General features: G+C 31.6%; 1 protein-coding gene across 3 annotated transcripts in view; it reads right to left on the reverse strand.

Annotated features, from left to right (window-relative positions):
- The window catches only part of unc-13, a 347,436-nt gene that overhangs the window by 309,273 nt on the left and 19,567 nt on the right, over window positions 1-18,596 (reverse strand). For all 3 annotated transcript variants that reach the window (XM_067268874.1, XM_067268872.1, XM_067268873.1), the window contains exons 2-3: window positions 7,909-7,938; window positions 6,060-6,171 (exon numbers count right to left, since the gene is read on the reverse strand). In XM_067268874.1, coding sequence (XP_067124975.1) covers window positions 6,060-6,171; window positions 7,909-7,938 — 142 coding nt within the window. The remainder of the gene's footprint in view (window positions 1-6,059; window positions 6,172-7,908; window positions 7,939-18,596) is intronic.

Genomic DNA, 18,596 nt, shown 5'->3' on the forward strand with positions numbered 1-18,596 from the left:
ATAAGGAGGGCTCTTATAAAGTGCTTTGGTCGTAAAGAAAAAGAACAGGACCCGTTTGATCAGGTATTAAAGATCTCCCAGAGAAGAGGGGAGAGGGTTTGCGAATACGGGATTAGGATTAAGTCGTTGTTTTCACGAGCGGTGACGCGCAATTCTAATTTAGCGACGCTTCGCGACAATGCTGTTAAGGAATGCTTTATAAAAGGACTACTAGCGGAGATTAGGAGGCAGGTGATGCAGAGGCGGCCGGACACCTTGGATGAGGCGATAGTAAAGGCCGAAGAAGAAGAGGAAATCGAATCGGCCTGCAACAAACGAGGTGGGATAAGTGAGGTATGCGCAAATGTTGAGCATGAAAGGGGGTTGGAGAGAAGGGAAGTACAATTGGGTAAGCGTGTAGAGGAGTTGGAGACTCAAATAAGGAGTTTGACCGAGTCCATGGCATCTTTACTCGAGCACATGAAGGGGAACAATAACCGCGAGAGGTGGGGAAAAGAGCGCCGTTGTTACACGTGTGGTGAAATAGGCCATATTTCGAGAAAATGCAACAAGAGAAGAGGTTTAAACTAGTCAGAGGTCATTTGAAAGGTCAGGCGAATGACCGGTTAGTTAAATTAGAACTGACCAGAAAGATCCACTTGTCAGACCGGGGGTTACCGATTGTAAGAGGTGTAATCCTAGGACGTGAAATTGCTGGTCTAGTAGATACAGGTGCAGAAAGGACCGTAATTAAGAATGAATTGACTGAATATATCAGGCGTGAAAATAGGAATTGGGTGGTCCCAAACAATTCATGTATTAGTGGGATGTCGGGAGCACTCATAAACAGTGATGAGGCCGTAGCAATCGAGTGCTGTTTCCACGATGGGAAAAAGGTATGCACGACAACACCAAGTGTTGGGTTTCCTGAAAGGGCAGGTTACGAGATGATCATCGGGATGGACATTATTTGCCAGCACCCTGGGCTGTTGGTGGGGATCGAATCAGTGGTTAAGGCAGATAAGCAAGGTCGTGAAGGGAGATTTTGTATTAATATAAATAGTGAGGTAGGGGTGGCAGAGGTAGAAAGAGAGGTGTGGAGATTGGATCACCTAGATGAACCGGTTAAGAGGAAAATAATAAATATTTTGAGAAAGTATCCGGACGCTATTGCTAGCGAAATTGCCGAGTTATCTGGCACTAGCAGACATATGCACTCTGTTAGCCTGACGTCGGAACGTCCGGTCAACGTTAGACAGTACCGAATTCCGTACAGTTACTTACCTGGCCTTAAGAAGCAAGTTAGTGAGCTGATAAAAGCAGGTATATGTGAGGAGAGCTCATCGGAGTGGAACTCTCCTATACATGTTGTTCCTAAAAGCTCTGGTGAGATTCGTATCACTTTGGACCTGCGAAAAATTAATGATATAACAGAACCCCAAATATTCCCGATGGCTCGAATAGACGACATCTTATCCCAACTTAATGGGAACAGATATTTCTCGGTATTGGACTTAAAAGCAGGGTATTTCCAGATTCCTCTAGATCCCAAGGTAAGACACATATTTGCGTTCTCCACACCATGGGGAAAATACCAACTTTGTAGGATGCCTCAGGGTGGGAAGAATAGTGGGAGGTTTTTCCAATACATTATGACGAAGATCTTAGCAAAATTTGTCGGAAATAGCTGCTTTGTGTTTCAAGATGATATTGTATTATTTTCACAAAGTTTGGAGGATCATCTTGAGCTTGTCGATCGAGTAATTAGTACATTAAGGGATGAGGGCCTAAAATTAAATCCGAGTAAATGCCAAATATTAGCAAAGGAGGTGAGATATTTAGGACATATTATTAATAGCGAGGGTGTGCGACCTGATCCCAACAATGTTGAGTCGATCAAGAAAGTGGAAACACCTCGTAGTGTAAAAGAGGTCCGCAGTTTTCTCGGTGTGGTTGGATTTTTTCGGAATTTTATCCCGTCGTTTTCCGATATCGCTGCTCCATTAACAGAACTCACCAAGAAAGGGAAGAGATTTTTATGGAGCCCAGAATGTCAGAGAGGTTTTGAAAAGTTAAAAGAGGCAATAGCAAGCCCACCAATTCTAGCTCACCCGGATTTTGATAGACCATTCTATTTGCACACTGACGCATCTGACAACGCGGCAGCTGCGGTGCTCGAACAACGGCACGAAAAGGGACTGGCTCCGATAGGCTATTTTAGTAGGAGATTTCAAGGGGCAGAAATCAATTATTCCACAATTGAGAAAGAATGTCTAGCAATTGTTTTAGCCTTAAGACACTTCAAATTTTTAATTCTAGGCCAAAAAACGATAATACTCTCTGACCATAAACCCCTTGTGTTCCTTAGCAACATTCAAAATGGGAGCAAGCGTCTGACTCGTTGGATAATGGAGATTATGGACTACCATATAGAAGTCCAACATGTGAAAGGCGTTGACAATAAAGTAGCGGATTTCCTTTCGAGGAACGTTAACGGGGTTCATCACTTCGATGTTGAATCTACAAGGGCTGTAATCCCTAATAGATACGAGATTGGTTTATCACAGGATCGCGATGAAACTTTTGGCCCCATAAAAAGGGATTTACTGAGAAGCCCCGGGAATAGAAATATTGGGAGCTATATGCACCAGTATGTAGTAATAAGCGAATGCCTGTATAGAAGAAGCCTCTTGAAGTCCCGTGACAAGTATGTTAGCCAATTATGCGTAGGGGAGGATCTTGCTAGGGAAGTGATTAAGGCTGTTCACGAAAACAATCTGTCGGGGCATTGGGGCGTGCGAAAAACTATAATTAACATTGAGAAACACTATTATATTCGGAATTTGAGGGAGAAGGTCGAAGGTGTCATTAAGACGTGTGAAAGGTGCCAGAGGCATAATGTACACAAAGGAAAGGCTCCTTTCCAAGAAAACGAGACGGCTGAGGCACCTTTCCAAAAGATTGCTGTGGATATAGTAGGACCTATCCGCACATCGAGCAGCGGTAACCGATTCATCCTTGTAATAGTAGATATTTTCACTCGTTTCGTCGAAGCACACCCTTTGAAGGACCAAACTGCATGGTCTGTGAGTAATACAATATTTAATGAAATCGTTTGTAGGTACGGTGCCCCAGAAGTAATTATTTCCGATAGAGGTACCAACTTTCTATCATCTTTATTCTCGGACTGTTGCAAGTGGTTAGGAATTAGGAGGAACATTACTACCGCTTATCGACCTTGTGCGAATGGCACGTGCGAACGGGTGAACAGATCGTTAGTCGAAATGATAACTAAATCCTCTGACGATGGGAGAGTCGAATGGGATGAAATGATACCTTCTGCATGTTTTGCCTATAACAATTCGCACCACACTGCCATAAATGAGTCACCTGCCTTCCTCTTGTATGGTGTTGATCCCCGTACCCCTAATATCGAATACCTGCCTGATGATATGTCTACCGATGAGCGTAGGGCATTCCTGGTCACGAAACTCCGTGCATTACGGGAAAATGCGAGTATCCATGCGCGAAATTACAACAAGAAAGGAAGGGATTATCGAAGCAAAGGGAGAACATTAGTAAGTTTTTCGGAAGGGCAGAGGGTTTGGGTGAGAAAGAAAGGTGTTAAAGGGAATAAGTTTTCTTATAATTATAAAGGACCCTTTCGGATCACCAAGGTGATAAACCCAACTACGTATCGTGTGGAGGGTTGCAATATGAAGGATCAGGAGACTGTCCATGTCGATCGCCTAAAACCTTGCTATGGCTATCCGATTTGTAATAAGAAAAAAAAGAGGGAGGATAGAGGAATTGTACTGGAGGATGATGATGAAGTCCTGGATGATCGGTTGGTGAGGAGACGTGGGGTGGTCACTAACACGCAAGGTGTTGACACAAGTGGTGTGCAGAAGTGCACTGACCTTGAGGTGCGTAAGAAACCTTATAACCTACGTGAACGCAAAATTGATTTCCGTAGTTTGCACTACGGGAAGTGAGTCGCTTGGGGGGGGAGATATGTAGTGCTACGCAACTATGTATTATTGTTATTATTATTATTATTAATTATTTTCTCGGTTTCCTTTTTGTATGTATCGGGTTTTCTTGGTTTGTACCGTGTCGCGTGGAATTTTCTTATGATGTCACCTTAGGATACGTGAGAAGCTTTCTGATTGGTCCAGAGTGGGACAATAAGTGAAGCGGACTTCCGGAGAGCGGGAAATATAAATTGAGGGACTCTCACGATTGAGGACACTTTTTGGCTGCTTTTGGATTCGTCGAGGAAGGTTGCCGAGGAAGGGTCAGCAAGGACGTCGGAGTTAGACCGGGAGAACAGGAGTCTAGAAAGGGCGACCACTTTCAGTCGGGAAGCACAATCCGTTTCCATCGTAGTGTAATTGAGAAGTATCAACGAGGGACGTACTTCTGGTGACGTAAATTACGTTCAGGTATCGGAAAGAACTATTAGTTTTGTGAATTAACGTAAAGAAAAGGAACGCTTGGAACTCGAGATCGTGTTGCATTTACTTAACATAATACCGTGATTCGTCGAAGGCTAATATATGCAATTATTGTATAGAAGGAAAATGTGTATGTATATATGTATATAGAGTATTGTAAATTTCGTTAGTTTTAAGTCGTGTATCGTGTAAACTTGAGGGTTAGGAAGCATCTCGCGGTTATTGTACTGTTAGAATAAATTACTGTTGTTTCGCCAAATTCGTGCACGTGTAATTGGTCATTACTTGAGTCCTTAACATACATCCTTATTACATCCGTGGACTTAGATCCATCGGATAATCAACAAGTATATTGGGAAAAAATTCCCTGTCGCCATCTTCGATACCACAGGTAATATTAACCAATAAGTAAATTTAATTAATGAATTAATATTTGAAAAAACTGTATTAACATCAAGTGTCATCCACTACAAGTTTTAAAAAATGTATTTCAACTTGAGTGGATGAATAAAAAGTATTTTATTAACAATTGAAAATTTGAACAAGATAAATATAGGGAGAGTGTGAACTAATAGTAGGAATTTAATAACAATTTAATTAATATAAAATAACTACATTTATAATCATTGCAAAGTGACTTGTATTTCATTACTGTTTTTATAAATAACTACAAACTATTTTCTGTGAACAAATGTGATGCAATGCGGTTTTTAATTAATGGATGTAGGATTAAACCAATAAACAGAGGAAAGTGTGTCTTAATTTGTTTACAATAGGTGCCAACTCACAATAAATAGACTGCAGACCTATAATGTCAGCATGAAGTATACACAGTTCACAGAAATTATTTCAAAAATGCAAAGAATCCTTTGCTCGTGCATATAGGACAACTTAGGTTTTTGAAGCAGTGAAAAATGAATAAAAACCTCGTCTTATATGTGAGTAAATATGGTATATATAAAAAATATAAATTTCAAACTTAAATTATTTAAAAAAAACCTGACGAAGATCGCAGAGGCGATCGAAAACGTTAGTAAATGGTTGTTTATGTTCGTATTGAGTACCGGAAATTTAAAAGGCTTAAGAAGTTATATTGGTTAAATTATTTAAAACCAAATCACAAACTAGATAACAGTGTCAGAATCAAATCTTTACTAACAAGTACTTTCTAACTTTTTAAAAAGCCAAGGATTAATGTGTAGAAACACCCAACAATGGCTTTCTAAAACAAGCTAAAAATACTTCTTACAATAAGCTTTGTACTGGTTAGTAAAAATTGAATTTTCCAGTAACTGATTCTAATCTGTTTTTATAAAATCAGCAGACAACTGATTTATCATAGGATAGTTGGATCTTGGAAATAGGATCTATCTTATTATACCATAAAATATATATACACTCATATTTAATTATCATTCATAATCATTTAATAGGTGTAAAGAAAGTGCCTTAAATATGATTACTATAATAAATCTGAGAAAATTAAGTATTACAATATTTTATAGTTTTGATTCTTCTGAATTAATAAAAAGAATTAAATTTACATATTTTTTTCATTATTTAATATTAATATATGAAATTAGTCATAGGTTCAAATCATCTTTACAAATAAACATAACTTACAAAATGAAATCTTGCTCCCAGCTTGGATTATTTCCTTTCACAGTAACTGTAGTTGATTTTACCTTTTGCAGTTTTAATGTGACATATGTATTGAATTGGCCTATTAAAAAATCTATAAAAAAAAATGTATTGTGAAAGCAACTGTACAAAATAATATCTCTAAATAGTACATGTATTTTCATGAAATAATTTTATGATTATGTAAAATTAATTTAATTTAAAAACTAAAATAATTTTAAATGTTTTAAACTTCAGATATAATAAAACTATTTTTAAAAAATTCAAATATAAGAGCTGAACATTTTTGTTTTTTCATAACTATCTCTGTAATTAAAAAAAAGTTGATGGTCAAGAAGATACAAAACTCTACCTTATTACAATAAAAAATTTCTGCCTCCTATACTTGAATATATTTTTGGTAATGTTTATATTAGGAAGTCATTGTTCTCTTCACCAAATAATTAAAACTATATATTTATCAAAGAGAATTAAACATTTATTTATCAAAATGAAGCAATAAAGTTCAATCAGACACATCTGAAAAGAATTCAGCTATGATTGATTATGTTATCTTTAAAAAGTTTTAGATGTAAGTCATGTTTTAGATCTGTCTCTGTCCAGATCTGAATTACAGCTTTTGATATGACAAATCTAGTTATTGGTCAATTACTTGTTTAAAAGCAAATAATTGGCTATATAAACAAGATATATTATGCAGATGTTTGAACTGTAAATAAGAACAAAATATGAATAAAGAAATCAAGATGTATAAAATACAAAAGATTAAATCAAAAAAATACTTTAATTGTAGTTCAAAGTTTTCTAGATAGTTACTCTAATACAATACAAGTACAATATACAAATATAATATGCATTTTTGAAGATGGTGTAAACAGAATCAGCATAAAATGAATTCATTTTATTATGGAATAAATAGGAATGTCTCAGGCATCCAAAAATGAATATTTCTTCTCAATAAAAACATATTTGGTACCAAAATTTTTACTAATACAAAATAATAATGTTACAGAAATTATAATTTATTTATATCTATATCAAAAATTGACAATGCAAAATTTATACCACCACTGTGTTGATCACATATAGCAGTGCCACTAGATACAACTTCAGCTCTGCAATGATGGCCCTTGGTTAAGAGCTATCTATCTATGATAAGCTAGGCTGAGAATCATAAACCTTTATAAAATTTGAATACAAAGTTGCTTACAAATCTTTTCTTTATTTTTCTGAGAATTTTATAAGAAGAAGCTAAGGCTTCATTTAAATACCTCTTTACAAAGTCATTTCACTCCCAGTTGGGGTCGATCTCAAAACACTCTTCAATCAAAGAATTGAATTAACATTAGCAAGGAATTGTTTATGGACATCTGTGGTTATCTTTAAAACACATTCTGGTTCATCATCATTCATTTCCTCCTCTCCTTGCATATATAAATGTTCTAACAAATTTGCTAATTCTTTCTATATAAATATTTGCATTTAACATTTGCAAAAAATATTCTACACATAAGAGAAAAGATTCTTTAAGAATTTTTTGGGTAAATTTGAAACTGTCATTATTGTGAATCACCATAAATAAAACTAGCATGAAATGAGGATAACCTGTACTTTTGAGCTAATATGTTCATTCTCAAGAGTCTAACAAATTGAACAATTTCAGAAATTTCAATGTTTGTTATATGTAAAAGAGTAAAGATTCATTTTTAATAAACCAAAAATGATTTCTACAAAGTCTGTTTTTCATATTTTAATTATTTACAACTTACAATCATATTTAATAATTAAAAAGAAGTACTTACTTGTCTAATTATTAGATTAAAATACATACCTACTGTACCCTTATACTTTGCACTCCTCACTATAAAATAAAATGATTTAAAGTTATAATATAATAATTTATATAATGAAGAAATTTTATAACAAATGAATATTTTATATAAAAGAAATATATAAACTTATGCATTCTGATCAATAAAGTTCACATAAATTTATTAATATTAAATGCTGTTGCTCATCAGTACACTTTAATGATCTATAAAATAATGTAATATGGGGTAGTGCTTACAACAATATAAATATTTAATACTGAATATATATATTCAGTTCCAAATATGATGCTTAATAAAACTTCATTTTTCCAACCAGGACTTTGCAAACAGGAGTATTGGGAATTTAAATCCTTATTAGAAAAATAAGATATTAAGTAAAAGAATATCATATTTATTTTGTACCCATTCAGTTTCTCCTTAGTCTATTGTATTGTGTACACCTATGATACATTGCAAAAATTAATAAACTATTTTATGAGACAAATAATTTTTTTTTTTTAAATCTCACTCTATTAAGAGACCTGCACATGAACCTACTTTCTATCCATTACAGGTATACCTCGAGTTACGTCGCTCTCGAGTTACGTCATTCTCGATTATACGTCGTTTGTCAAAAAAGTATATGGAAAAATAAAAATCAAGTTTAAGTCATTTTATTTGACTTTACATCCGTCCGCCACAAATATTGAAGTCATAATATTACTAGAAAAGCATTAGAAGCACATAAAATCATATTAAAATATGTACATTTACAGTAAATGTTAATATAATCATCAAAAATCCTAAAGGACAAAACACGAAAACATCTGTGTTTCTGTGTTGTTGTCTTATTTAGCGATCTTTAAGTGCTCATTATTGGCATTTTCCACTGTAGTTTGACTTACGTCGTAACTACACAAGTAAATTTGACTTACGTCATTTTTCGACTTATGTCGCCTCTCCTGGAACCAATTACCGATGTAAGGTGACGTATACCTGTATGTATATTTTTGCTTTATACTTTAATAAATTTCCTATTTATAACTATATTAATTGTGAAAATAATGATGATAAATGCTTAAAGTGATTCCTAATGATTGTTATAATCTTTAAATTAGATATAAAAACCAAACTTTTATTTTCTATTAACTTTAAACAATATATAATGAGAATTTTACAATAAATTCTTATAAAGGTTTTAAATTTAAATTCAAAAAAATCTTAATTTAGAATTTAATATATTTTTAGAGTCATCATTTTATTTTCAAAGATACAGGTCCCACCACTATCCAAAAGTAGAACATTCCTGTGAGATCTTTCATAAGTTAAAATAAGTTAAAATAAGTAAAACAAAGAAGCAATTACAATTAATTTATATAGAAAAATTTTTAAGCATACTCAAATTCAAAATTAACTTACTAAATTATACCAAATAATACACAAAATAAAACTAACGGATAGTTAAAGCAGAAATGATATGATATATACTCAGCCTATACAAAGTTGACATGTGGTACGACATAGTATTGAGCAAACTATTCATGGCTACCTTTAAAGTCAACTTTTGTAATATAATAACTACAGCTACACATGAATACCAATAAATGAGTAAAAATAAATATAATAAAACAAAAACAAATGTTTTCTTCCATTTTAAATGATCATCCTCAAGTTTGAAGAAAGCAGATATAAATGAATATGCTTTTTAAAAATAAAACAATTATTATTTTGCAATATTTTCATTACCATAGTCCATTCTTTCAGTTTCAGCTTATTGAAAAAACTGGCTGATTTCTTAAGTAGAGATAATGTAACAGAATGCTATGCTTTGTACACCATCAATCCACTCAAACCAGTGCCGTAACTAGGCAGGTGCAACAGGTGCACCTGCACAGGGCCCACTTGGAAGGGGGCCCAAAATGAATGTATTTATTTTATTATTTTACCAAACATTAATTAAGGGGCCGAAATGCTAATTCTTGCACAGGGCACAGGAATGGCTAGTTTCGGCACTGACTCAAACAATAGACTTTCTGCTTTTATTTTATTTTTGCTAATGGATGCACAAAATAAATTGACATACAGAACAGATGCCAACAAACAAGAATTCAAAGCTAAGACAGCTTGATGTTAAATGTGGTTCTCAGGGAAGGAGTTTAGAGATGTCTCTTGCTGTTCACTGCTTGGAGTGCACAGTGTCTCTAAAACAACTTACTACAAAACAAATGCTAAATGCTATTTTTGCTTTCACGTTTTGTCATAAAAGCAAAAATCCTCTTCAGATTTCTTTCAGAAAGAGAAACAAGTACTAACATAGGTCTTTTGTAAAATCAAAGAAGCAAAAACAAACTTTTATAAAGCAGGAGATACCTATATGTATAAAAATATTTACTAAATATTGAACACTGTTTTTATGTATAAAATGCAATTTTTATTGGATAACAAATTCAAATTATCAATTTTTTGAATTTATAATTTAAATGACAATAACTATCTACCAATATAATAAATATAACCAACACAATAATTATTTTAAATATCAAATGAAGAGCCAGATTCTTTTTCATTAGGCTATTAAGGCTAAAAAATTACTAAGTAATTTGACAGGAGGTAAGCAGTTATACCACCATTTCTTGTTAAATTTAATAATTATAAATAAATTTAATTTAATTTTAGAATACTTTAGAAGAAGAGGCCTGGAGTGGGCCTCAAACCCACAACTCCTGCTTACTGTACAGATGTGTTGCCAGTTATGCTACCTGGACCTCTGTCCAATTTCCATTCCAGCTCAATCTAATTAATTAGCTTGGAAACAGGATTGGATGAAGGTCTGGGTAACATAACTGGTAACACATCTGTACAGTAAGCTGGAGTTGTGGATTTGAGGCCCACTCCAGGCCTCTTCTTCCAAAGTATTCTAAAATTAAATTAATTTATTTATAATTATTAAATTTAACAAGAAATGGTGGTATAACTGCTTACCTCCTAACAAATACTTAATAATTATTTACAATAACTATCTTTTGATGAGTAGTAAAACAATTTAAATTTGGATTATATTATGAATGGTTTAAATTTATATAATTAATTTTGATCAAAGAATTTATACCATTATACAATGTATAATAATTAAATTCTTAAATGAAATTCTATTCTTTGGTGTTGTTAAGTTTTACTTCAAAAAATTTCAAACCTAAATCTAGAAGCAATTAATTTCTCTTTTCATTATTAAATACAAATTTCATTTACAGATTTCTGTAAATACTTTTGTTATAATAAATTCTCACATTATCTCATCATTATTATTATATTTGAAATCAATTAACACAAGGATAAATGAATAGTTTCATGTGTGAACAATTTTTTTCCTCAATTCTTTTCTATTAGACAAAGAAGAGTCAACTGAGAGAAGTAAAAAATAAACCTAACTTGTTCTGATTTAATAATGATTTGCTTCCTCACCATCATTCAAAATGCCTACAATCAATCATTATTATTTACAAAATCACAACTTCTAAAATCAATAACTAATTGTAGCTTTGCTTTCAAAGTCAGAAAAATCTATCAAAAGCTTAAATGTTTCCAAAGTTTTATATAGATTAAAAACATTTAATTTTTTAATAAATTCTCAACTAAAAAACAGTTATTCATTAATTTATAATCGATAATTAACATGCTGAATAAAAATAAAGCAATTTAATAATACAAAAGTACAGTACAGTATATCCATATTATGAAATCTTTCTATTTAATTGACCAATAACTGAATTCAGTAACTGATTAATTGTAGTATTTTATGATGGAAAAGCAAAAATCTCGAATATGAATTATGAGTTATCATATGAATTAATTCACTTTTAAGAGATAAAACTCTTGCTACATCCACCAATTGTAAAAATTTTATATAAAAATAAATTATCAATCATACTTATCAATCCATTATTCAATAACATCACTCAAAGTATGAATTAAATTGATAATATTCATATATTAATGATTTTTTTTTAATCCTTCGAGCACAAACCTTTGTTAAGGCTAAAGAAAAAACTTATAACCCATTAAACAATGGTATATTTTTATTTTGACAAATTGGTTATATTATTGAACAATTTCTATATATACATATAATTTAAAAAAGTCATTTTAAAATAAACAAGAATTCAAAAAGTTTATATTCACAATTTTGAAATGTTTGAATTGAAAAATGTTTTAACGTAATGTTATTTTCTAAAAATAACTTTTAATAAATTTTAATAAGCTTTCTTGTAAGTTTTATAAAAAGTTTTAAAAGAAAAATGTTAGAATTATCCTAATTTTAAAAGCCTATAATTTATTAAAAACTTAAATGTTTTTCAAAACCCAACATCCACTCTCAGAAGTCACCTGCTGGTATTATGTGAAACAGATAGATCTTTCATTAAAAAAAAGTTATCTTATTTTGACAAAGAAATATTAATATTGAATTATCTTATAACTAATTCCATTTCATAAAGTTTATAGTTGAATTCTAGATTTTTCTAAAGATTCTTAAGTTTAAAATTTAAACATTGTTTTTACATTATACACCGTATAATATTGTATGTAGTTTCAGTTTAAATGCACTTTTTGTAATTTAAAATTTTCAGTTTTATCAATTTTCATTTGAGTAACTGATTATCAGGCCTTTCCAATGTTTTAAGATATTTTCAATTTTTATAAATCAAACTTTATGCTATGTATGCATAAAGATGCTGTTTATATTAATAAAAAGAAAATTTCCGTGCGCTTTACCCTTCCATCAAATTACCACCATGTTTTTGTGCTGTTAGGGACTTTTTACTCCAGCAAGTGAATGATGGAGAATTGCACAATCAAGTGTTGGAGCTAGCGCATTTAATCTGCTATGGATCGTTGTTTCAATTCGGAGGAACCACGTATGCACAAGGGAAGGGAGTACCCATGGGCAGCGCCGTATCGGGTGACATTTGTGAATTGGTCGTGAGAAAGTTGGAGGAGGCAGTAATTCCAAGGTTCAGCAAAAGCATCCTGTTATATAGAAGATATGTGGATGACGTCTTAATATTATGGAGGAAAGATGCGGACGTCAGTTCATTCCTACAACAGATGAATGACAATAGGTACGGCCTTACGATAGAGTTGGAACAACACAGCAATAAAGCAGTGCATTTTCTGGACATAGACATTCAGATAACGAGTAACGGGTTGCACACGAAAGTATACAGGAAGACCACAGGTAGTGCGAATTATATAACAGCGGATTCATGTGACCCGTTTCTGTATAAAGGAGCAGCATTCAGGTCCATGGTTAAAAGGGCGCACACACATAGCACCACCCAAGAAGCTGTACGGAAAGAAATTGAATATCTGAGTGAAGTGGCAAAAAGGCACGGCTACGGCAGGTTGGTACCACAGCTAGAAAAAGATTACGTAAATGCCAGCAATCGGAATCCACCTGAGAATAGGAGTAAGGAAAAGAATATCGTACCAATTTCGTACAACCCGTGCTTGGAACAGTTATATAGAAGGATTGCGAAAAGGCAAGGGTTAGGCATAGCATACAGGAGATGCCCCTCTATGATGCAAATACTAAGGAATGACAAGGATAGACCGGATAAGGACAAACTTCCGGGGGTATACGCTATTCCATTAGCCGATAATCGATGTAATAGAGAATTGGTATACATCGGATCCATCAAAAGGGCTATGGAAGTTCGAATAAGAGAACACCAGAAGGATGTTGAGAATGGGAGAAATACCACCTCCTTGACGGTTTATGCATCGGATCCGGAAATCATCCCGGACTTTAAAGCTGCAAAATTGCTGGCCACCACCATTCATACGGAGCATATTAGATGGTTGGAGCAGATAGAAATTTGTAAAGCGTTCCAGTCGTCACTGCCAATAAACGCAAAAGATGAAATGAGGTTATCGATGGCTTGGCAGGCCCTGTTGCAAAAAGACGAAACGGAATAAATGAATGAATGGAAAGTTTAACGAAATAAGGGAGGGGCAGTTTGGTGAAAGTGATAAAATGTTAGAAAAAAAATGTATATGGCATCGTAATAAAAGGGATGGCAAGATACTTTTAGAGGAATGATGGAGCGGTCTTAATTAGCTTAGGATTGGTTATACGATTAAAGCGTTAGGATTTGGAAGATTTACGGAAGTTTTTCAACGCTTTGAATCAGAATTGTTTGATTTTTTCGATTTAATCGGGTGGCACGTGCATAACGGAAAATTTTAAGGTTCGATTGTTCGAAAATCGTTTTGAAAAAGATCGTGTAAGAAGAAATATAGGCTTGAGGAAGGTCTCAGTGGAGGGACCGAAAACGTTAGCCAGAATATAATTGTTTTGCACCGGTTATTAGGTTTGGAATGGAAGATGTCAGTCATATAAATAAACTTTTACGTAGCAAAACACAAAAGTGAACTTAATATGAATGATCAAAAATCAATTGTTTGTCAGAAAAGTGAATTAGAGGCTTGTGGTGATGGACCCTGAAATAATGAAAGTTTCTCGCCACCATGAACTTCCATGATACGTCCAAATGCATGCCGCACACAGAGCAGGAAAAAAATTGCTGATGTAAAGAACAAACCAAAACGAGAATTTTAATATACGATTGATACAGTTAATATATACAGGCAAAAACTATTGCAGAACCAATTTTTTTTCTCACTTTTTTCCCCAATGTATTTTCGTAGAGATTTTCTTTGTCAACACTAAGTTTAGTCACGTGAAGCTTACCTCTTCTTAGACATGTCCACACTCTTTCACCGTCCAGCCTAGAATCTTGCTAGACCCTCTCTCTCCCCTTTTATCATGTGAGTCCTCTCCCTTCTAATTGGTCTATAGACCCATCCATACTCCATAGCCTCAGGATAAGGGATGCATAAAGTGTGATAATGGTCACTAGACCACAGGTTTTCATTTGCACATTAATTTTTAAAATTTAATTGATTTATGTGAATAAAACACTGATTAATCTAAGCAATTTGCAACCTCTTTAAAATCTACTCAAATATCAAACAGTTCAAAGATTTAATAGCTTTAATATTTTAAAAATATAGAACATATCATCACAATAGTAAATAATTTGAACTACAGTATTTATAACAAATTTCTAAACAAAGATGTATCTATCAAAATAAATTATATTAAATTTGTTATTTTAATTAGGTAACATCTGGAAAAATATTTAAATATTAAAAAAATGTCACGAGTTTCTTTTATTTCAAATAAACTATAAAAAAAATATCAAAATTTGTTTAATGTATTTAATGGCTTATAATAGAGTAAAAGCTACAAAGTAATCATTTATTTGCGTAACGTAGAGACAAACTATAAGTGATTTTTTTAAAAACTTAATGAATTTTGGTCTCATAAATAAATCTCTAAAAATAAAAGGATTGTTAAAATATGATAGAAATCAAAAAAATTTAATATAATAAAAATAATTTTAAATCTTAAACATAATATTGTTCTTTATTATTAATTAAAATGATTTTCATTTCTACTTATTTTTTAAAAAGAATCAATTGGATATATTGAAATTATTTTAAAAATAAGATATAATTAATTCAATTTCATCATTAAAAATATTCTATTCTTTTTATTTCTGTAATAAATCTTATTGATGAATTTATTCTATTCGGATTACTTTCAATTATAGCTTTATTTACACAGCTTCATAATTATCTACTCTCAACAAACATGTTCATTTCCTGGAAGCGAAACAGTGATAAACTATTCGAGTTTGCTAGTGGTTTACCAATTTTCTACAAATAACCTTCAAAACCTATTCAGATAACTTCTTTAAGTTGATAAGATATATCAAATAAAAGTAATAATTAAATTATATTTTATTAGTATAGAATTATATGTAAATGTCAGATCTGTTAGCCATAGTTTATGTAATTAATTCTTCTATTTTGTATTATTTAAAGACAATTTATATCTCTTTATTTTTGAATATTTTAAATTTCAAAATTACAATCAGTTAATTTAAAATGAAAGATCCTTTATTTAGTAAATATCAAACAAACATTTTCTTAAAATAATTGGCTTATTAATTTAAAATATTACCAGGAAAATCAGATTTAAAGACTGAAGAATAGATTCTGAATTTTGCAAAATCATAATTTAACAGAAAATTACAATTTATCATTTCATTCAATGACCAGAAATATGACTGATTTACATAATAAATTAAAATAATTCAAAAATTTGATCTAAAAATATTGTTTTTTTATAAAAAAATATGAAGTATCATAGAATCAATATCCAGGATTTTGAGAAAACGAAAACTATATTCAATAAAAAATCATTAATTAAAAAAAAATGTTTTCAACTTATTTAATTCAATAGTTTTGCTAGATAAAGTTGTTTTGAGAAAGTTGTATTCATCCAATTTTAATCTTGTTTATAACAATGCCTATGAATTTTTTAGCAAAATATAAATACCATATTTACTCGCATATAGGGCAAGGTGTGACTTTAAAGATGAAGAAAATTAGATTTATTAATACAGTTCTAATTTTATTTCGTTTAATCACAAGTAAAATATCAAATGAATGTAAATGCACACATTGTCTCACAAAAATTACTGGAATTTTAAAAACTTTATGTTGTCAATTTTACAAGATTTTTCCTTGATTTGTTCATGTAAAGCTAAATAATCGGAAATCTTTTCTTGTCAATTCTTAACCGTCGAATTCACTCTGTCAATTACACTTATGAGTTTCTCCGAATTCTGATTTCCAAATAATCATGTTTTCACGTAGAAATGGATTAAATCTTGTGTGATTTTGGAATTTCAATCTGAAATTCAATTCAAAAGCTTTGCTTTTCCTATTGTTATTTATCTTTACTCCTGACAATATACAAGAATGATTCAAACGACCTGATAAAATCCTTGTCTTTAAACACCAGAGAGTGAGCATCTGGTAAAAAATATGAATGCATGGTTCACCAAAATTATTCCAAAAATGCAAAGAATCCTTCGCTCGTGCATATTGGATGATCTAGGGTTTTGAAGCAGTGAAAAATGAATAAAAACCTTGTCTTAATTTATAAAGAAATAATTTACGTAATTATTATAATGATATATTAATAAACTACTTTTAATGCATCATTATTGATAAAAGTATTCTGTCAAAAATCCAGCAGATGCATAATTGCTGAATATTGAAAAACTAAGAAAAATTACTATATGATTTCAAACATAAGGTAAGTTTGATAATGTGAAAAGTGTGTCTTAAAATCAGGTATTCTTTGTTACATTCCTAAAATTCACATGTAATGAAAATTTTATTGTATTTCCTATTTTTGTTTTCTGCTAATTATCCTTTTAAATATATTATTGACATTTTTATTCATTAATAAAATTCTTTTAAACTGTAGGTTGGGGTAGTGTATTGTCAACCACTTCCAGTAGTTGACCATATAAGCTGAAATCTGTATGTAATTAGCCTATTGGAGCAAGTTTAGGCAAGCCATCTGTACAGGAAGCATCATAAGATGTCCCTATTCTCAATGGCACAGGTTGACTCACTCACAGTGATGGAAAAAATTAGTGCACAACACCCCTTCTGATATTTGACCATACAATGAAGCATTGTCAGATAGAAGATAACAAGGACTCTGCATTTCAGATGCATGTTTTTTACAAAATGCCTATTATTGAGCTTGCTAATCCTTTCACAGTTGCCACATTTGTGATGCCTCAATGAAGGAAAACCCAGTTGTTAATCACCATAAATGATTGAGCAACCCACTGGTCCACTACTGAATGATAACAGCCCGTGATTTAAATTTTTTTTTCATAAATGTAAACAAAGATCTAATAATAAAATTTTTTTCATGATAAATATAGATCAAACTTTATTTTCATATATAAATTTTGCTTTTTGTGTTACTACACAGTAATAAAAACTATCAAAGTCCGAAACAGCATTAAACAGTTAAAATGTAAAACGAAATTAATTTTTATTTAATAAATAATTACCATATATTTCTGCAGATAAGACAACCTTCGGATAAGACAAGGTATAAATTTTCATCAAAGTTTTATAGTTTTAGCATATATCTGTCCTATAAGATGACCCCCCAAACTATCAATGGCCTATGAATTTAGTTTAGATCAGCACTCATCATCTGGATAATAATACTGTATAGCGTATATGGAATTATGTCCTATTTGTAATTTTTCCAATAAACAAATTTTATTTTCTGCCTTGCTATTGTTGCAAACGTTCGCACTGATTCAGGCATTTGGGTAATGACCTTGACTATTCACAAAAACGTCGTATGGGTTATTCTATTTTGTGGACATGCCCTACTCTCTACTAATAAATAATTTGTCCGTTTTTTTGTAACTGAAATTTATATAAATTAAAACCATCTAATTTTTTTGTATCTGTCCTATAAGACAACCCCGGATTTTGGGGGCCTTTTTTTATGATTCAACTATCATCTTATCTGCAGAAATATTACATTAGTGATAAGATTTTCACAAATTGTGTAACTTAATATTTAATTACTGTATCAATTTTATGAATTATTTAATAATTTGCTTGAAATAATCAGTCATTATTCATTTGTCATACAAATATTTAAATACTTTATTTATATAAACTACGCATAAAAATTATTATTTTATTTTATCCACTTAGTTCTAAATTTTAAAAAATTTTCCTTCAACTTAAA

The sequence above is a fragment of the Centruroides vittatus genome, unplaced genomic scaffold (genome assembly GCF_030686945.1).
Source record: "Centruroides vittatus isolate TY-2023 unplaced genomic scaffold, ASM3068694v2 contig_341, whole genome shotgun sequence".
NCBI classification, from domain to species: Eukaryota; Metazoa; Arthropoda; class Arachnida; order Scorpiones; family Buthidae; genus Centruroides; species Centruroides vittatus.